The sequence below is a fragment of the Pygoscelis adeliae genome, unplaced genomic scaffold (assembly GCF_000699105.1).
Source record: "Pygoscelis adeliae isolate BGI_AS28 unplaced genomic scaffold, ASM69910v1 Scaffold38, whole genome shotgun sequence".
Lineage (NCBI taxonomy): Eukaryota > Metazoa > Chordata > Aves > Sphenisciformes > Spheniscidae > Pygoscelis > Pygoscelis adeliae.
The window spans coordinates 1,331,647-1,352,405 of NW_008825614.1; the positions used below are offsets into that span (position 1 = coordinate 1,331,647).

Here is a 20,759-nt window from a genome sequence, read left to right on the forward strand (position 1 = left end):
AGATATAGACTAGATAGAAGGAAGAAATTTTTTACGCTGAGGGTGGTGAAACACTGGGACAGGTTGCCCAGAGAGGTGGTGGATGCCCCATCCCTGGAAACATTCAGGGTCAGGTTGGATGGGGCTCTGAGCAACCTGATCTCATTGAAGATGTCCCTGCTCATTGCAGGGGGATTGGACTAGATGACCTTTAAAGGTTCCTTCCAACCCAAACTATTCTACGATTCTATGTAATATTCATGAATGGTTGTGGAAGCTGCAAATACCTGCTAAGTGGCTAAGTGGAAACCTCACTGGAACGCTTTGGCAATATGCACCCAGGCACACTGGGCTGTAAATAAAGGAGAGTGGCTTCTCAGGGACTTTGCACCACCATGCTGCAGGTGTGTTAGGAATGAGCCCAATATGCAGTAATTGACTTGCTGGTTATTGTTTTCAGGAAAAATCACAGATGTAGCTTTTTGTTGTCATACTGGACTCCAGAAGGTAGAGCACATCCACAGGCTGTGCTGACTCGACGCTTGTACAACTAATGGATGGAAATTATTAATAAAGGATGGGAACTTTCTGAAACAGAGCGGTGGTTGAAAGACTAGGAAGTTTACCTTTAAGCAGCAGGTCGTATTTTTGTTAGGAAGATCCTTTCTCCAGCTTCTTATTTCCTGCATTTTTGTGGTGCTGAATGCTGAGTTACAAAAAAGCTAACCGGTTTTGCAGATAAAGTCAAATTTGTAATTCCCATTTCAACCTGCTGAGGAGATTGTAGAAGGAGGGCTTCAGAGCTATTGGAGGGAAGTAGATGGAGACCTGGGCTATTCTGAGTTTAAGGTAGGTTTCTGGGAGGGGCAGACCTGAGGGGGAAAGCTTGCAAAAAAACTTGGGGGGATCCTGTCCCCGCTCTGACAGATCAAACTTCTCAGAGGATTGTGCAAGGAGGGACAAAGCTAGCCAAACTCAATCCAAGAGCCAGAAAAGCTGAAAGCATTGAGTGACTGAGTCTGAGCTGGCTTTTCAGAAGAATCTGGTTTTACCAAACTACCTTGCTGTTTGGGGATTCCAGCTGGGTATGATACCAGGTAGCAAAGCTTTCCCTGGAGTACTTTTAAATTAAAAAAAAAAAAAAAAAAAAAAAAGGCTGTGGGCACATGAACCTAATACAGAAATATTTCAACCACCTCTGCAATGGAAGGCACATTTGAAATATACAGCCAGGATAGTTCTGGTGTACTACCAGATGATTTTCTAAAAAGATTACTTTATCCGTTTATCATGCACTGTCTAACTTAGGGGCAGTAGCTGGGGTTTTTGGTCTAGTGCACCACAGATTTAGAGCTGATAGTTATCAAGCTGTGAGGCTGTCTATGATTATTTGTGTATTTTTAGTTGGTTAGTGTGCACCACTGAATGATTCACAGCAGTGACTGTGATGCTGACGTTCCACGTAGGAGCTAAGGTACAATCTGTAAAAAGAAGAAAGTTTGCACTTTCTGGAATGAGTGAAGAAGTTATTTTTATGTGAGGGAGGGAAGATCATAACAGGATTGTTTGTAGTTGAAGCAGAATGCATCTCTCTTCTCATTCACGGTACTCTTTCAGATACAGGCCAGTGTACAAAACGTAATTAAAAACAATTCTAGCATACTTTCTAAGAATAAAACATTGGACTTGTTGTTGCCGTACGTGAATTAATACAGAAAATTATAATAGGGCTTATTTTGTCAGGGAAAGGGGAAGAGACAGACAAAACTGTACCAAGTTATCAATAATAACTTCACAGAGCTCGGTGGACTGTGACAGCTATTTCAGAAATGGTGTTTTTCAAGGTTTATTGTACAGAACTACAGCCTTATATATTATCAGGAATATACCAGATCTTCCTTGTTCTGAGAAGACAATTTTTTGTTAAACAAGGCATACTTTTCTCTTGTCTTATGCTATACTAATAGCATGTTTCAGAGAGTTGTTTGTTACTACAAAGGTTTAACTCATTGTCTGCTTGATTATTTTAAAGACAAAAACCAAAACCTACAATTGAAGTATAAAAAATGCACTGAAATCAGGTGTTTCTTTTTAATTTTTGACAACATATTATTGTTTACTGTGATGATACTACAATTATTTTGGGAAGGAGTGTTCTATACATTGACTTGCTGTTTTTCAGTCATATATGACCCTGATATATTCAATCAGTAATTCCCTGAGCCATCCGTTGGATGAAATATGCAGTATGAGTATACAGAAAGATTAGGAACATGCATATATTCAAAGATCATGCTTGGTTGGAGAAATTTTTTGGTATTCTTAGTGTTCTCTTTTTACAAAAGCTTCTTTTTCCTTCTCTTGCATTTTAGATATTGACGAGTGTGAGAATGACTTCTACAATGGGGGTTGTGTCCATGAGTGTATCAACATTCCAGGCAACTACAGGTGTACATGCTATGATGGGTTCATGTTAGCCCATGATGGCCACAACTGTCTTGGTAAGTAGTGAACGCTGGCAAGAAAGTTTTGTTTCATGGCTGTGGTAAGAAGGCCTGATCTGCTTGCTGCATTTTGTCATCTGGTGTGTTTTCAGTAAAGACTTGATCCAGATCACACTGAGTAAGTTCGAACCTGTCCATTGGCTCCAGTGTGGTTTAGACCAGACCCTTAAAGTTGGCACTCTTAATCCTAACATACTCAAATCAGTTTGCCCATCTTTAACATTGCTAACCCCTCCCCCTGACCTCCAAAGCCTGTGCCGGATGTTTGGGCTTCTTTTTTAAGAAAAGTAATCTGTCCCATCCACTTAAATGTATTTTGTCTGTTTCTTCCAACTTTTGTAATTCCAGTCATATCTTTAAAGCTTCCCCTTCCCTTTTTTCCCTTTTAGGGTAACATAGTTCTAGGATATGCTGTATGAACCTAAATTACAGAATGTTAAAAGTGCAAGTGTGATGAAGGAATACTTGGACAATAAAACAGGACAAAGAAACAGTTATCAGTAATAGCTGTTTACAAAGGGGTGGGACACAGCCATGTACAGAGCAGGATCTTAATTGCTTCAACAGTCTGAGGATTTTGGGATCTGTTTTTTTGATTCATGTCCATTGCTCTGGTTTAAATAGGTTGGGTTTATCCTATAAGCTAAAAAACATATGTTTTGTTTTGAAATTTCTTCACACCAATTACCTGGAAATGAACTTTGACTGCTAGATCCAGTTTCCCATACCTGCTTACTTGGTAGTCATTTTAGCTAAATCCTAGTGCCTAGAGACTATCTTTCTCAATATTCCCAATATAAATGCGATGACCAGTGTTTGGTACAGTCCCAAATTCATTTCAAAGCTATGTTTATAAAACAGTGCACAAAAGGGGTATTTTTTCTGTGTCATGCAGCACCTTTACTTTGGTAAAAACTGAGATTCTTTGCAATAAAAGTCAAGAAATCAGGTAGTGAACCAGAAATAATATAGTCCAGTAATACCAGTCTGCACTCACTGAAGCTATGGAACAACTAGAATTTCTGAGCAAGGATTTAGTTAGTCTTTCAGTAGATGTATTTCCTACTGGATTCATTTTCAAACTGAGTAATATTTGTTCAGATGGATTATATATCCTGACCATTGACAGGCTTTTGACTCAAACTTCGAAATTTCATTTGCTATAGAACAGACTAAATAGATTTATTCACCTCAGCCTGAGGTGGTCAAATGATTAATTGTGCAAGAGGTATTTCTTATACAAAGAGCAGCCAGACATTCATTTAAAAAAGAAAGAAAAACTCTATTTATACTAATGTGCATAAATATCTCTTAATGAAACAGGACACAAACATAATCAAATAGTTCAACTATTTGGAGTTCAAATAACTGTGCATGTACGTTGTTTCAAACAGCTTGCTATTTTCAACTTTGTTTCCAAATGATTCCCATAGTAGTAGGGAAAAGTAGGTTTGCAAGTATGAACAGCAGAAGGAGTGACCTGATAAAGGATGAACCCTTCAGGACATCTGTAGGATTTATTTGGACCCCTGCTGTCTGTGTTGTTGCTCTCTGGTCATGAAACATACAGGCTGGATCTACAGAGATAGCCACATTTCTAATTTTCTTTTCATTAATTTTGGCCACTTGGGTTTTTTGGGGAAAAAAAAGGCCTACAATAATATAAACCATTGTGCTTAACAGGTGGCTACAGTTGACAGTATTGATCCAAAGCTTGCCAAGAGATCTTTCCAGTTTTTTAGAATTGGTGTCTGCCCATACCCATGGTCTACTCTGAGCTGACTTTTTGTGTTACCCCAAAAATGTTAGGAACTATATTGCTTCTAGAAGAGGTTCAGTGAACAGATGAGTGGGAATAATAACAAAGGGCTCCCTTTCTCCCAGTGTGCAACTTTAGGACACTAAAAGAGGTCACAGTTGCTTTTCTAATTTTGAGACCACGGACTGGGGAAGTTTCTGTTCCACAAATGCAGATTGAATATTTGCAACTAATGAATGGTCTTTGATATGTCTCAGTAAAATAACTGCTTTTATTTAGAGGCACTGAAAAGGGAATCAAGGCACATTCCTCTTTCTGCCTTCTTTAAAATTTGAGTGAGTTTGCTGAGGACAAAAGTGTCTGATTGTAAGGTCTCAGACTGAAGTTTTTAATCCTGACAGTGGCCATGCAAATCTTGCTATGGCTGCCTGTTGCGTTATAACTCAGATTTGGGACACCATTGCTAGAAAAGAGAGAACTTCATTTTTCTGTCATCATTTGGTCTCTAGCTGGCTGCTGCCATTATCGGTCATACTGACTGCTGGGATAGCCTGTTTGTGCCCATTAGCACAGCATCAGTTTTGAAAAGTGGGACGTTCTAAGCTTTTCCCTTCTGGAGTAGTGGTATTTCCCTTCACTTATGCTACCAGAAATGTGTAAATGCAATTGGCTGTTTTTAAGAGGATGCAGTGAGGTCTCAAATCAAAAACAAACCTTGTATTTGCACATGATTAAATTAGTATTTCTGTAACCTTTTGGAATATTTTCCCAGCATGTAAAACTTGGTTAATTTATTCCAAAGATATTTTTTTTTTCCCCATGAGGAAATTAGGTATTGAAAAGAATTAAAGTTTTGATGAGTCCACTGGTTTCCACCTGTTCTCGCTTTTTGAGAAACCACTTATTTTTCATGGATTATAAGGAGACAAAGAACTCTTCATAAGATTAGTGACAATGTTTTTCACCTTTCAATGCATTCTTTTACTGATTCCTCCCCCCATGCCCCCCTCCTATATAGGACTTTACAGAACTGTCAAAATGAAGATTGCTAGTTAGGTACTGTATCTATATATCAAGTTTATGTTCCTCTTACAAAAGGCATGTAATGTTTGATCAGCATGCTGAAATTAAATCTGTATACACATTAAGTAGGGCTGTAGTGGATCTTGTATAGAATTCTGTCATTTCCATAGAATTTGTAGATGAGCCTATAAAACTTGTGGTAGGTTGATTTTGAAAACCCTGCCTGAACCGCCTTCTCATACAGCACCATGGATGTGTATGTGCTTGGATAGAAGATTGGCTAGGAGTGACCCAACATTAGACTACACTATTCCTACTTCTCCCCCATCCTTTGGCCTTCCAGGCATTACTGTTGGGGTCCATTTTGTCAGCACGTGGGGAGCCAGGCAGCAAGAACTCTTAGGGGGCAATTTGACTGCCTAAACATAGGAGTCTCATGGCAGTGAGGACACCCTGGAGCAGCTGGCAGGTGTGATGTGAGATCTGCAGGAGTAGATCTGGAGCATGAGATGGAGGCTAGATGGGATAATATAAGGAATCTAAAATGGCATCTGACTCTGATGTTTAGACAGCTGAATTGCTCTCTCAGTGACTTGGGCTGCATTTTATCATGCACACATCACCAGAAATCTTTATCTAGTGATTTTAGATAGAAGGCCTAGGGATGGAACCCCATGATAGTTCACTGATAGTCCTGCAGGTCATCTAGGAACCTCTAGGAGACAGGTTGTAATGGCCAGGACTGTTATATCAGGATTTCTGCGTCTCTTGCTTGACTGAAGTCTATGCAAAATCTTAAGACATCTCTTCTTGACAGGGTTTACATTCCCTTTTAAACCTTCACTGGATGTCATTCTAGTAACGTCAGTATAGCAAGATGATTACAATCTTCTTTATAAATAACAAACTTGGAGTATTCACAAGTAATTAGACCAGATGCAGTTGACAGTTTAAATGTTTTTTCCCCGAGTTCTTGTTTCAACATTTCTCTCTTTCTTTCTAATCAAGTGCAATTTCTTATTTATTTATTTGTTGGGAGGAGGTGTTTGGTTAAGAATTCATGGCTAAAATTTGTACTGGAAAAGGTCCAAAACTGTCCTCAGGGGAGCTCGACTGGCTTTCTATTTGACATTTTTATTGAGGAATTTCTCAAATATAACATGAAATGACACCACAGGGAATTCAAACTATGATGAGATCCTTGTCTGGCTAAAAATAATTTATTTTAGCACTGTAATCACTTGAAATAGCAGTAGTTCTTTTTCAAAATTGCTCTAAATTCTGCTCAGTGGATGCAAGACTAATATTTGGTCTCATGCATTAGGTTTTCTTTATCCTTCATTTGAAACCAGTCGTGAAATATGTTTTCCCCTCTCATATATGAAATACCAGTCTGGGTTTTTTTTTATAAGCAATTAGCTCGCTGGTCCAGATGTTTTTCCTGTTTGATCATTTTTTCTCCATGGTCTTACTGATAAATTGATTTTTGCTTCTTTGTGTCTTTCACATGTTGAGGCATGCTATCAATTTTTGTTCTCTCTTGCCTTTAGGAGAGATTATGGCATAACTGATCATCCCTCCTATTAGTGCCAAACACTTTACCCATCTCATTTGTAGTAAAGCAGAGTCTGTTCTCAGATACCTGGTAAAATCTGTGAATCTTTACTACAGAGTATCAATGGATAAGACTTAAGCCTTTAAAACTGGTTATTTAAAAAATGCTCCCTGCTCTGATTTGGTATGACACTTAAAGGTGTTCCTAATTTGCCTAGGTTTTTTTTATATTCTTGGTTTAATATTAAGTAAGAAGACTGGACTTTTGCATATGTGTAAGTGCATTATTGATTGGAGGCCTCTTTGGCAGTTGAGCATACTTGTACTCTGTCTTTTAGTCCTCTTGGACGCTTTCAGTAAGACAGATAGCAGAGGTGGTAGATTGAGCCTGGTTGTTGTAAGCCTGGGTGTTGTACAAAGTGAGATACACAATGGATGGGGATGCCATAGAGAAAGCTTGAGAATTTGTCTTCCTTTTCAGTGAGAATTTCAGGGGAGCTTGGCATAGCTGCCAGTATGGTGACTCCAGAATGTACACAGGAGGGTAAAAGAGAATTTCCTGTGTTTTTTAGTTTACTTTCAAGCTACTGGGATAGGAACTGTCATATCGAAAGAAACCCTCCGCTCCTTCGGCAGCGGTAAGGCTTCAGCTGGTGGAGGACTGTTCAGTTTAGGGCATTGCACTTGGGTGAAGCCAAAAGAGAGCAGTGAGAATATTGAGTGATCTAGAAAACATAGAATCATAGAATATCTTGAGTTGGAAGGGATCCATAAGAATCATGAAGTCTAACATGGCTAATGCCAGAAGAATGAAAGAAATTGTATAGTGTTCTTCTAGGGAAGAGAAGATGAAAAAGAAGATGCAATAGTCATCAAATCCAAAAAAGGCTGCTGTGAAGAATAAGATTTTTACTGTTTTGTTTTTGTATCCCTGCTGAAGTGAATGAGGTAGTGCAATAGTATTTGGTTACTCCACTTGGGAAATTCAGAAAGAGCATTGAATTATTTTTCCTTTCTCCTGAAGGACTCTCACGTGGAGTACCATTATCTTACATTAATCTCTCTCCTACTGTATAAAAATGTAAGCTCCTGGGAGAGTATTATGTGCTGTATTGGTCTGAAGCATCACCAAAGAAGAGAGTTCTGAAGCTTATCATGGATTACTAAACCTTGGGATTTATCCAGGAAAAGCTTGCTAGAAACCTTGCTGAAAGCAGTTCTTGCTGGTATTCCTGACTAAGTCTTACAAATTTATTCAGCATCTGAAAATAGAAAGTGGAAGAGAGTGCCATAACTATTTGGATCAGAAAGTGGAGAGCCTTGCTTTGCAAAATTTCCTTGCCAAAGGGCTCACACATCAGCTGATATTCCAGCTGTTCCAAGCCTTCTGGAATTCACCTATCTCTGATCAGAACATGAGAAAATGGGGAAAGAAGAGCGTGCAAGAAAAATATGTAGCAACAAAAGCTGACTGTCATTGGTTCTTACTATAGAAAACCATGTAATACCTCCTCCACATTCTGCTCTTCTATCTTTTTTTCCTGGAGGCAGAGATTTGTGTACATATAGTTAGGGAATTCTTCCTAAAAAATCGACACAACTCATTGTTTTCTGTTTGTCAGACCAAATTTGGGTGTGAAAAATGTTTCGGGTTAAAGAATGGAATTGCATGGAGTGATGATTTTCTTCTGCTTATCTATTGAGATATAAATATGAATCGCTATGAAGTGCTACTCATCTCTCTCTGTTTTATGTGTTGGGTTTTTTTATTTTCTCCTTAGCTGTGATTTGTGACAGTCCCTTTTTAATAAGGCGTAAGCATTGCTTTTTTACAAAAACACTTCTTGCTTCAAGGTTGCACTCATCTTAACTCTTCCTTCTTCTAAAGATTAGCATAGGTTTCATGAAGTCCTCTGCTCTTTATAATTTCTGTAATTAGTAAGTGTGCTCAAGAAGGTTGTAAACTCTTCTTAGAAACCACCAAAAAAGATACAAAGGAGCATGGACAAAAAATTTATCATAATGTATTCAGAGACATATTTATTTTATTTATAGGTTTTTCTGTGGTATAAATTGCTGTGATATAGGAACATATGTGAACACCTTGTAAATTCTAATCATTTGTCTTCAGAAAATCCTGTAAGGAAAAGAAGTATAATTTTCATTGTTTTATAGATGAGGAACTGGGGCAAACAGATTAAGTTACTTCTTAGTCTTCACACAGGATGTCTGGATGTCTGCAACATAGCCAAGAATAGAATCCTTACCCTTCTCAATCCCTGCTTACACACTCTTATTTTGAATATTCTGTGTAAGTTTCGTTTCTCTTACAGAAAAATAACAATTACTAAATTTGGACATCTATAATATGATATCTCAATTCTCTTGTATATCAGACCTCCTGAAAATAAATACAGAAGTAGGTTTTGATGATGCAGTATAGTTTATGGTTCTTCAGCAGTTAATCCTGTGCCTGATTGAGAAGAGTCCTGGGAAGCAGAGTGAACTTCTGATTATAAATCAAGCCAGAAATGCAATTACTAATATGCATTATAGATTCCATGGAGCTCTCTGCAAGAGCTGAACATTCAGTACAGTAGACAAAAACACAAGCACAGTGTCAGCTGTGAATTCAGTAGCAAAGAACTGAATAGCAAAGTCCTGGTTATGTCCACAATCTTGAAGGTGTGCTTTGGGCAGAAGGCCTGATTTTCCAGCCTGAAAAATGGACATTACTGTTTTATTTGTCTGTTCTCAGATGCTATTTTGCATTTCTTGACAAAGTGACTAAATCACGTGGAAGCCCCTGTGGGAAAGGAGAGGTGGCACTTTCCCGGGAGCAACTGAAGCTGCTCCAGGAGTGGTACTAGTCTGCCAGCTCTGCTAGGTGGAGCAGAGCAACAATTGCAGCAAGGCATTTGGGAGCCTGCAGCTAAAGGAGAAACTTCTGAGGCGAACCAGGAGCAGATGGTCACAGGCCTCAAAGTAACATCTGCCTGTTATAAAACGGGCCTTGGGATCGCAAATCAGTATATAAATTAGGTTCGTGTTTGAAATCACACAATTTCTTTTCTTCTAAGGTCTGAGGTTAGGATCTAAACCCAAGTTCCTGTCTCGCAGTGCTGCTTTAAAATCTGTTGGCTTATTTTGAGAGAGGAGAGGTTTTAACCCTGGCATGTAGGCCTAATTCCTGACTGGGTAGTAGTAATCTACAACCTGACTCAGATGACAAAAAGGACATTAGCATGGACGCACATGTGTGTATATCACATCATATCGTTCATCCTCTTTCAGTGAATGTTCCAGTGCTCTGTTTTTCTTTCAAAACAAACCCAAAACAGAACCCAAAATCTACCTATTCCTACCCTTCTGTTTGTCTGAATGTATACACTGGGACGGGAGATTATGGCCTAACCTACCTATCAACATGAAGGGGGAGGAGAGTTGCAAGTGTATGAGAAATCATTTCTAAAGCTCCCAGATGTAACATGTCAAGAAGTGGTACATAACTCATTTAGGATTGCATAATCACTGGTATGATTAAAGAGACCAATGTCTTCCTTTTAATTTAGCTTTATTTTTCTTCTTCTCCAGGCAGCTGTGCACAATGTGTTGCTTGCTTGAACTCCAAATGAATGCTTCTATTACTGATGTTTATTTTTCTTTATGTTTCCCAACAGTTCAAATAGATTTTTTTTTTTAACATGAACATTTTTAACATAAAACTAAACAGCTTTTGGAAAGTTGTTTTTAGTTTCATAAAACCAGATATTTTAAAGAGAAGCTGAAAAATGGTCCATTTTCTTGGCTGTCTTCCAGTTTTCCTTGCCCTTCTTTCCTAATTCCAGGAGACTATTAGGTGAGCCGACAGTTAAGTATTGTCCTCCTCTAGCACATCAGCAGGGCCTCTAATAATATTATCAGTCATAAACTCTCTTCCAGATTTTCATGGTTGCTAATCTTAAGCTCCTTGGCAGACTTGGCAGGAAGAGGGTTGAATAAACCCAATAGCCTTCTTTTCATAGCTCTTCATTTTTATTAAAACACATGTAAAATTATGGTATTTTTGTAGAGAAGTTATTAATCTAAATCTTGAAGTTCTTACTCATTTCCAGTGATTCCAGTGAGAGTTTTGCTTGAGCAGAACTTCAGGATTTGGCAGTTGTTTCATGTCTTAAGAGAAGGAGGCCAGACTCCCATTCAGGGCTCAGTGGTTGAGTAGCGGGGATCTGTTCTAAATGTGAGGGACCCAGGCACAAGATGGGAATGGGGCCCTATATAATATATATTTACAGACAGGATGAAAAGTGTTGAAATGCAAGTTTTAACAATAGATGTATCTGTATGTTTTCAACCTTTATGTATTCTGTATTTCTGCAAATGATGACTGGCAGTGATTGGGTCCTTGGAGCATAGTAGTTCTTACTATGGGATTAGAGGACCCCTGCAAATGGGGACCCAGAGGTATTAAGCTACTGAGCCTCCCCCAGACAAGCTGCAGTGGGTACATACACAAAAATCCACGCTGCAAATTGCACAACTAACTGAATTTTAGTGATGAATGCATTCTTTCAGGATGAAAAACTTGGGTGCATTTTTTGAAGTTCTTTGTTTTTCAGATGCAAGCTAAATGACAAAGTTACTTTCTGATATGTTTCTTCAGTGAACTAATTTTTACTGTATTACCGTTTTCAGATCTTTTATCAGTCTTGCTTGGTCTATACATTAGATGAATGATAACAACTGGGATTCATCACAGCAATTTAAAGTATCCGGTCTTTGTGGTACAGTGGCATGCATCAGATTTTGTAACATGTACTACTATTCCACAGTGCCTTCTGCTAACTGATGACTAGGTGCTGAGCAAATATGAATAGCTAGGATGATAAGTAAATGTTCTATAGACAATTCTGTATTAGATGTTTACATACAACTTCTGTATATATGTGTTTACTTTTGTTACTTGGTTGCCCGCATCTTGTGAGAGTCTTCATGGTGCAAGTGGTAGCAGACAATCGTAGAAATAAGTTAAATATCTCTCTCAAGATGGGTTTGTAATATGTTGGTTCTGATGATCTTCCTCTTCTAAACCTCAGATTTAGTTTTATGGCACCTGGTAACTGTAGAAATTTCTAGAGCCATTGCAGCCTTCTCTCTTCACGGCAGGTTCCATGATGGACGGATGAGAATCGTTAACATGGTGTTCGCATACAAATTTGAAAAACATTTAACAACCAAGAAGTCAAGGCCTACGTTTCTATAAAGCATATGAAGCCCCCAAATTAAGAATCACTCACTTTAAATGTCCTAGGCTGTGCTTCATCTGATGGAGTGTAAATGTCTGCATACAAGCCATCTATCTGTACTCACCTTGGAGTCACTAGAGAGAAATAGTGTGTGCGTGACTGTCCTCATCCTAAAGTATATATTTACTGTAGCTGAGACGAACTGCTCCCTGTTTTTTCACGGGTGCAGTCCCATGAACTTCAGTTAATCAACATCTTTGAAAATAGGATTGTTCCTCTCAGAAGTTTAGGGCCCAAAATTGGAGACTAATTTTGAAAATACATCCCTGTTCACTCTGGAAATCCAATAAAAATATGGAATTCTCATTGTGATTGATGGAAGGGCCTCTGATATCCAGCTCTCTCTGAAGCTAGGAGCTGAACACACTGCTTTTCTTATCCTGCTTTTTCTATTTCTGCATCTGAAAGTTTTCCCCTTCAGAAGTACTCTAATGTTTAGTCACCCCACATTAATCTTTTGAGTTCAAATGAGACCTAACTTTCTTTACATGTTAATTTGCCATATGTTTGCTTTCTTAAGCCAATGTGATCTGAGAAGTACCAAAACGAGTGAGAGTATAAATCAGTGTAGGCCTAAGGTTTTTTGTTAGGTATGGGGAAATAATCAAAAGTGTGGAATAAATCTTGGTCGCTGTCAGCTATGAAGTTAGATTCTCAGACTGTCATAATAAATTAAGAAACTGGGAGCTATGTGACAGCAGCATCAATCTCAGTCTCTTGTTTCTGCAAGTCTTCTTGTTGTCTGAGTCTTTTTTTTTTTTTTTTTTTTTAAAGTAATACCTATAAAAAGCATATCGGAGCTATATAATGCTCTTTTGGCTTTAATTTTTGGTTAAAAATAGGATACAAAGATATGCTAGATATCCATGGCATATTCTTCAAACCAAGCTGAACTTTGGAAGTTGAATTTTAAAAAAATCACTTATTCCTTACTTATCAATCTAAGTCTTTTTTTTTTCAAAGTTTTTTTTTTTTCTGAGTCTTTTTTTTTTTTTTTTTTTAAATACTTACTCCCTGGAGGAGGTAATCAATCACAGTAAAGATTTCTCTACGTGGAACACTCAGGAAAGTCAAGAATAATCAGCTTAGAATGTGAAGTTAATATGTATAAGTTGAATCAGTTAAATCCCATATGGATGCTCTTATTTGGTCTGATATGGCTGTAGATGGCTGTGTCTTAGTTCAGCGAAGTCAGAGTTTTATTCTGCATTATTTATTCTGCACCCTTACTGCTTTGTCTTGTTTGTATTAATTTTGTATCTTTTGTTACTTCATCTTAACTTTCTCATAATAGCAAATTTCTAAGCCAGTGTGGCCTATATTCATGTATACCTTAAGAGAAAAACTATAAAATATGTTAAAATTAACTAAAACTTTGGGAGCTACATTGTGTTTAGCTCTTACTTGAAGCAAGGGAGAACGTGTTTTCACCTGGGGGTGCAGGATTTCAGCCTGTGATGTGTGAATGTGTGTGTTTACCAGTCAGATGTTTATGACATTCAAGCCTTCCCTCATGGAAAGGTGTCTTTGTCAATCCTAGAAATTACATAGATCCAATTAAAACACTGAATTCATATGGATTACAAAAAGACATCAGACAAAGTGGAGAGCAGTGAAGTCGCCCGGTCTCTGATTTCGAATACAGTCACTGTCATTATACTATGCTTAGAATGCAATCAATTCTTGGCAGTGTTGATTTATGATAAACAGTATGATTTATACAGTCAAGAAATAGGCATCGAAAAGAATAGCTGCTGCATAATTGCTTACTAGGTTAGAAAATGAAACAAAACCTCTTTTCCAGTATGGATGAGTACCAGATGAAAGGTTGGTAGTGAATTTCCTTGTTAAGTAGATTCTAGGGTCTCAGGCTTTCTGTAGTGCCCTGCTTTTGCTGTCTAATACTTTCCATGAATTTACGCATCTTGACGTTACCCTTTTGACTTCAGTGTACAATGTGCAAACTTAAAAGTTTGAATCAGACTACAGGACCAATGTAGAGGATTATTTTTACTACTTCCATTGCCTTCTGCAGACTTCAATCCAGATCCTTCTCAAGTATCTCAAAATATTCCCTATGTACACATTCCTTACTGGAATTGTATCAGAGCACAAGATGTAGTTTTGCATAAAAGAGGGGCAGGAAGGAACATGGGCTAGTTGATGGTAGCATATTTTACTATGACTTCGTGATGACTGTAGCTAACATCTAGATAATAATAATTACTCATTAATTGAAAAGTCACTGGGCATACTTTACTAGAATGATTGTTTAGAGAATGTGGAAGATGTAGGATTAAAGCAAAATTTATGATTAAGAGGCCTTATGGGATATGGAAAGAAATGTTTGGAAACAATTGAAATATACTTTGTTAATTAAATAAGACCGGAGTGGACATACGGTATTGTGCTGTAGGACAGGAGCAGAAATGAGAGTCCGGGCAAAGCTTTTCCACTCCATCTTAACAAAAGAAAATTCTAACCGAAGAGAAAGTTGCTACAGCAATGAGTATTAGGCTATAGTACAGCCTCTTCAGCAGAGCGGTCATACCTTAGTTAAAACAGAATGGAAGTAGAATTGAAGAGTTCAAAAGAATGGAGAGATGTATTTGCTGAATTTATTTAGATGGCAGTGTTACAGACACTCCTCAACAAGAGTCAGGCATCCAGAGTTCTGGTGGCCTCTAGCTTTGTTATTACTCTAGGTAATATGTTAGTAAGCGTACTTTCATGGGTTTTATTCCTCTCGTAAGAAGAGCTGTGCAGAGAGAACAAGATTTCTGTTGCAAGACCTTGAAAGTTGGCTTTACTTGGAAAATTGTGAATATAAAATCATATAGTTCTTCATGGGGAAAAATGTGGTGGTTTTTTATTGTAGGGTACACCGTACAGTTTTTGTGGTAATTTTTTTCTTGTATGAACTATTTTAGACAACATACTAAACAGAGAAAACTCATAGGTGAAATTTTTTATAATTATTTTCTATTAAATAAGCTTGAACGGGAAAGAACTACATTTTTCTACAAGATCTTTTTTTCTCCTACAGAGTTTCTCCGACGTAATGTGTTTAAAAGTATACAAGCAACTTGAAAGTGAGGTGATCTATTTTTGTGTATCTGAATTAACAAAAAAATCCCTAAAGTGATTTTTTGCGAGTATTCCTAGTGTATTTCTGTTGTAACCAATATAGGCTGAAAAGTTTTCCGCTACTGATAACTTATACTGTTATATTAAAGTATCAGAGTCATATTTTTCAGATACATGTTAACAAATGAAGAGTAGCAACATTTCAGTATTACCTTCTGAAAAATAGTTTTTGCAATTCAATATCATGAGTATATACATTGGTATATTTAGACTTAACTGGGGAGCTTGAATTATTTCCTTTGAAAAAGTTGAGAAACTTCATTTATTTAATTATTTCTGTTGTTTATTTTGAAGGCATAAGTCAGAAACTGCTTGTGAAATCAGTCAGAGACACAATAAAAATTACTAATGTGTCAGGAAAGAATGGGTTCTGGATCCCACTAGTGATTTATAGTGTCAGGCTTGGAGCTGCACTTACAGGACAGGGAGCCAGACTTTTGTCGTGTGACTTATGAGTCCTTTAGGGCTTGGTTGTATAAGATGCAAAGCACTCTGGTCCCAGTGCATCAAAACTTTTATGCACACACCAGATGAGAGTCATGATATCCCCTGCCTGTGCAAGTGCAGTGTTTTCTTTAATAGGCCTGAGACTGTCTATATGCCACCGAGTGTTATTCAGTACTCACAAAAACCTCTGAAACATCTTAGGGAAGTCTAAGAGACTTGATTTTACTCACTTTAAAAATAACTGGAAGAATTCCTCCTAACTATAAATTCAGTATTGATGAGGCTCTGAAGGGACCACAGGCTCAGCCTGTTAATGACTTCCCATTGAAAGAATGTGAAAACTTATTCTTGTGCTCTGAAATGACGTGAATATCCTGGGTATGGACTGAGTTTTGCTTTGAGTGTTTGAATTTGAAATCAGAAGTCAAAGAAGAACTCCAGGAAACTGAGCTCCAAATAAAAAGGTTCCACCAAGTGTCCACTTTGTAATTTCACACAGGCTACATATCTGAGAGGGACTTCAGGGACTTCAAGTTGCAGAATTTGTCAGTGGATGTTCAGTCCATTTGCCTTAATGTATAAATACTTTTCCCTCTGACTTAAGATTCTGTACAACCAATATCGGATATCTTAGAGTAAAAGGTAAGAAGGCTTTTAGTGGAATAAGTTGCCCATAGAAAGCTCTGCATGATTCCTGTCATTTATGGACTAACTTGTGCATGAAACACAAGGTTTTCTCTCTTCTATATGCATTTAATCTATCTGATGCAACTGCAAAGTGAGTCGATGTATTAACTTCATATATTGGACACTGATAACAGAAGACCATGACTCTTAAGTACTTTGATTTAAGAAAAAATGCACACTGTTATATAGCTGTTATAGAAATGCATTTATGTGTTCCCAGGTGCTGGTGAAAAGAATATACAGCTCTGGTGAATTTCATGGGGAAGGTGGGGATGAGGTGGTTGTTTGTTTTGATTTATTTTGGGTTCTTTGTTTGTTTGTCTTGGCTTTACACTACCATGCCAGCTCCAAGCTTATTAAATTCATGCCTTCTTTACATAGTTATGACACTCCTGAAGTCAGGTTTTTTGACCTCTGTTGCTTTTCATTGATAATTCCCAGCACTCTTACCGATCGAGACAATGCTGATCTCTCTTTCTAAGAGGTGCGTGTGGCTGATGGTGTTCATCTGTTGAGTTGCATAGCACTAACACAATTTACTGCAGCTTACACGTACTAATGGGCGGCTGCTGCTTACCTGGTGCACAGGTGTCCAACTGTTTTCTAAGGCTGTTTTCTTAAAACCAGGTAGTCAAAACAAACCAAGCAACCAATCCAGCTTGTACTGTGTAACATAGCACAACTAGGTTGAGTGGTAAGCCAGTATTGCTATTCCATATGAAAAAGAAATGAATGTTTACTGTAAGATCTTGAATACCTTTCAGGTATTTCTGTCAAGAGAAATCAGAGAAAATAGTTGTTCTAAATATTGCTTTTTGTGTTACTCATGTTTAGGAGAGTGGAAATGCTGAACTAGTTTCCCCGGTGGCATAAATGCCCATTTGCCCAAACATTTTGTGCCAAATGAAGCATTCATTCACTGAAAACGTACCTACTGAAACTATTCAGAAACGGAGGTTGCATTTACAAAACACTTTCCACCAATGGAGATACTTTCAGGAAAATTGAATTGTTTTGATATGACCTACAGGAGCAATTTCAGCACTTCCAAAACATTTTCAGCATTTTCCTGTTCCCCAGAAGTTTAATGCATAGATATGCACCTAACTAAGCCAGTGTTTTTCAACTCCTGATATAGTTCTCTTTTCAGTGTGTTGAAGGTTGTGCTTCAGACTCTCCCATTTCTTCCACTTTTCATGGACTTCAAGTATTATTGATATAGAGAGTAAGAATGACTTCGTAGCCTACTGGATGCTGCAGTGCTTAGTTTAAAATCCTGCACCTGAATCTAGAGATTCCCCTACTGTGTTACTGTTAGATAACAAAGAAAAAACATGAATCTAGCCATTTCCTTGGCTTTTATTACCAGAGCTCAGGAACAAAATGCTTCATGTTGTATAGACCTGGAAAATGTTACCAGCTTGAAATGAAAATATTGTTTCATTTTTCATGTTAAGTTATATGCTTTGTTTGACCCACAACAAAAAATGTTTTATTTCTGTAAGAAAAAAAATCAAAACAAACAAACAAAAAAGCAATTTTGAATTAACCCAAACCAGATTTTTCTGATTTTGGCAGGGTCTATAAGTAGATATATAAGGAAGTAGGTATAAACAGTAGTTATCTTGGAAGAAGGATATAGAATACTGCTTCAGTTGAGCCTGCAGCAGTTAATGATGCTCCAGAGAAAGCCCAGGGGTAAGACAAAGTAAGGGACATTATGATAATAGACTGGATAATTTACTCAACTTGTTCCAAATTTTTCCTTCTGTTGATCAGGGCTGTTGCTTGTTTGCATCTGTAATTAACTTCCCTCCTTCTAGTTTACGGGGGATTGTTAATCCAGCATTGTGACTTGGAGTGCCTTACATGGAGCTAGACGTCAGTGGGAACTGCAAGCTTATTGCTAATGGGGCTGGGGCTGTCTGAGCCTCACCCTAAGAGCCTCGCGCCAAGCTGGAGGCTGCTGGCATTCCCTAGACAGTGGCACTGTAGATGAAAAGACCAGGGTCAAATTCATACAGAATTGTTTTAAAGCCCTGTATCAGAAGAATGGCTAACTTATTAAAAAAAAAAAAAAAATTGATTGGGAACTTTGTTGTGTTTAGGCACTGTATCAGGAGGTCACCATGTGTATGTGTCTGTCTGAAAAATAGACATGATTACCAAGTGAGAGGATAGAAGCTACAACTAAGATGTCACATTAAGGGGCTTGGATGTTTCTTTTGGAAATGCTAAAAGCTGCAAAAAGGGTTTTGGTGTCTTAAAAGGACTGACGGTGGTGCCCAGTTGTTTAAGAAAGGAATAAACAAGTGACGTCAAGAGACTTGACCTTGATGCAACATTCGCGCAATGTCCGTGGGGCTGTTTACTTCAGCTCAGCAAATGGGCAGGCATCACATGCAGCAGGGTTAAGCTCTTGCGTGGAATGAATATTTCCTATGCTATACATAGCAAAGAAGTCTGTTGCAGCCGCATTTACACTGTGTTTGTGTAGTGTGAAATTTAAGGAATTCCACTGTGTGTCACAAAATAGCTACAGAAAAAAGATTTTAAGCATTCCTTTTCAAGTTGCGCACAATCTATAACTGTGCAGGCAAACAAGAAGCCTAGTCAGTGGGTGTTGAGGTGATAGGTGATTGTAGCCCATTAAGAGACGGGATTCTCCGGGACCGATCATGGGCATCATTTTAGGTGTTGTACCCTTGTACATAAGAAAAGACTGGTTTTACGGATCAATTCATTGATCATTTTAGAATTATTTTAGTATTCATCACCCAAGAGTGTCCTTGTGATTAATACCTAATGTTTCTCTTCTGTAAAATCTGCATTATTTTTCAGGGAAAGGTAATTTTTCACACTTTTTGGTTTTCTTAATGTCTACTCCAGTAAACATTCACTGCTGTAGGATCTGGTTTTTTGCAAGTGGATCTTTTCTCAGCAAGGGCTCTAGTGAAGATTTCTGCAACTGTGGTAGTGAATGAAGTACTGGATTCAAGGGTGTGGTGTCCTCTTTCCTTTTCTTCACCACATTTTTCAGTTTCTGAAAGAAGGGGACAAAAAGCAGAATTCTAGCCTTATGTGCAAATAGTATAAAATTTGGACCTTGCTTCTAAATTCTTGGTGAAGTCCGATTTCAGATCTCCTGGAGGTATGAATGCTGTGTATGTAGGTAGTGGTGTCTCTTTCTTCTAATATTTCCCTTTGTATGCTCATATAAAGTTGGTTTAAGAAAGATGGTTTAGCAGTTATTTCAATTAGCAACGATTCTTGTTTCCATGGCCCCCTCAGCTGATGCAACGTATCACCCTCCCTACCTTGACAGCATGTTGCTACTTGTATGACCATTCCAGCAGGAACACCTGCCTACAACCTCTAATCTGATACCACTTGCATCACTCCTACTTGCCAGATTTACTCTTTGGGCTTCCACAGCTATCTTGAAATCAGATCTTCCAAGACACCCACTCCAATAGGGCATCATGGTAGTTGGAGGGGATGGAATAGAGAAGTAAGAAGAATATGTGCCAAATGTTGCTGTCATTAAGGTTAACTTCTAGAAATGAGCACTTTTTGTTTTAAACATGATATACCAAAGTGATTCGAATTGTCTCTGTAATTATCATATCTGTGTATTGCTGTGCTTCAGGGCTCACAATAGATGAGGTAGACAGTATGAGGCTGAGGGGGATCTGTAAGATCAAGAAAGATGCAGAAAAGGCAAGTAGGGAATGAATATTTACTGTTTCTCACAATAATGGGATTAGGGGGCATTCGTTCAGACTATGAAGCAGCATGTTTGAAATAAACAGAAGGATGTCTTTTTAATGTAACTCATAATTAAATTGCAGAAGTAATTGCCCCATCATGTTGGGTTCAGAAGAGATTAGACAAATTCATGCAGGAAAGATCCAGCAGTGACAATGGTCTAGCAAGTGATTTAGGAAGGTTAATAAGTACGCGATTGCTGAAAGCTGGGAGAGCATGCCAGCAATGGTTCTGTCCCATCTCTACAGTCTTCTCCTGAGAATCAAAGAGTGTCAAAGAGAGGATGCTGGGCTAGATGTTCTTTTGATAGAACTATGACTATGGTAAAGCCAGGAATGTGATTTTTTAATGAGACTTTCAGCCAGCTTTCTGACTAGAAATAATCAGAATATAATGATTTTAAAATTCCAGAATCAGGCACTGATATTTTCTGAGTTTGCAGTAACTAATAATTTCTCTTACAAATACAAGATATCCTCAGCAGTGTTTTCTTGCTAACATTTGAGGAAAGTATTGCTATCAGTAGTTCATCTCTCTATCACGACGTTCTGCACTGGTAAAATAGGCATCTTAGAGAAATCTTCC

General features: G+C 38.0%; 1 protein-coding gene across 1 annotated transcript in view; it reads left to right on the plus strand.

The window, feature by feature from the left end:
* The window catches only part of SCUBE1 (signal peptide, CUB domain, EGF-like 1), a 220,390-nt gene that overhangs the window by 33,616 nt on the left and 166,015 nt on the right, over nucleotides 1-20,759 (plus strand). The window contains exon 3 of the mRNA XM_009332799.1: nucleotides 2,352-2,480. Coding sequence (XP_009331074.1) covers nucleotides 2,352-2,480 — 129 coding nt within the window. The remainder of the gene's footprint in view (nucleotides 1-2,351; nucleotides 2,481-20,759) is intronic.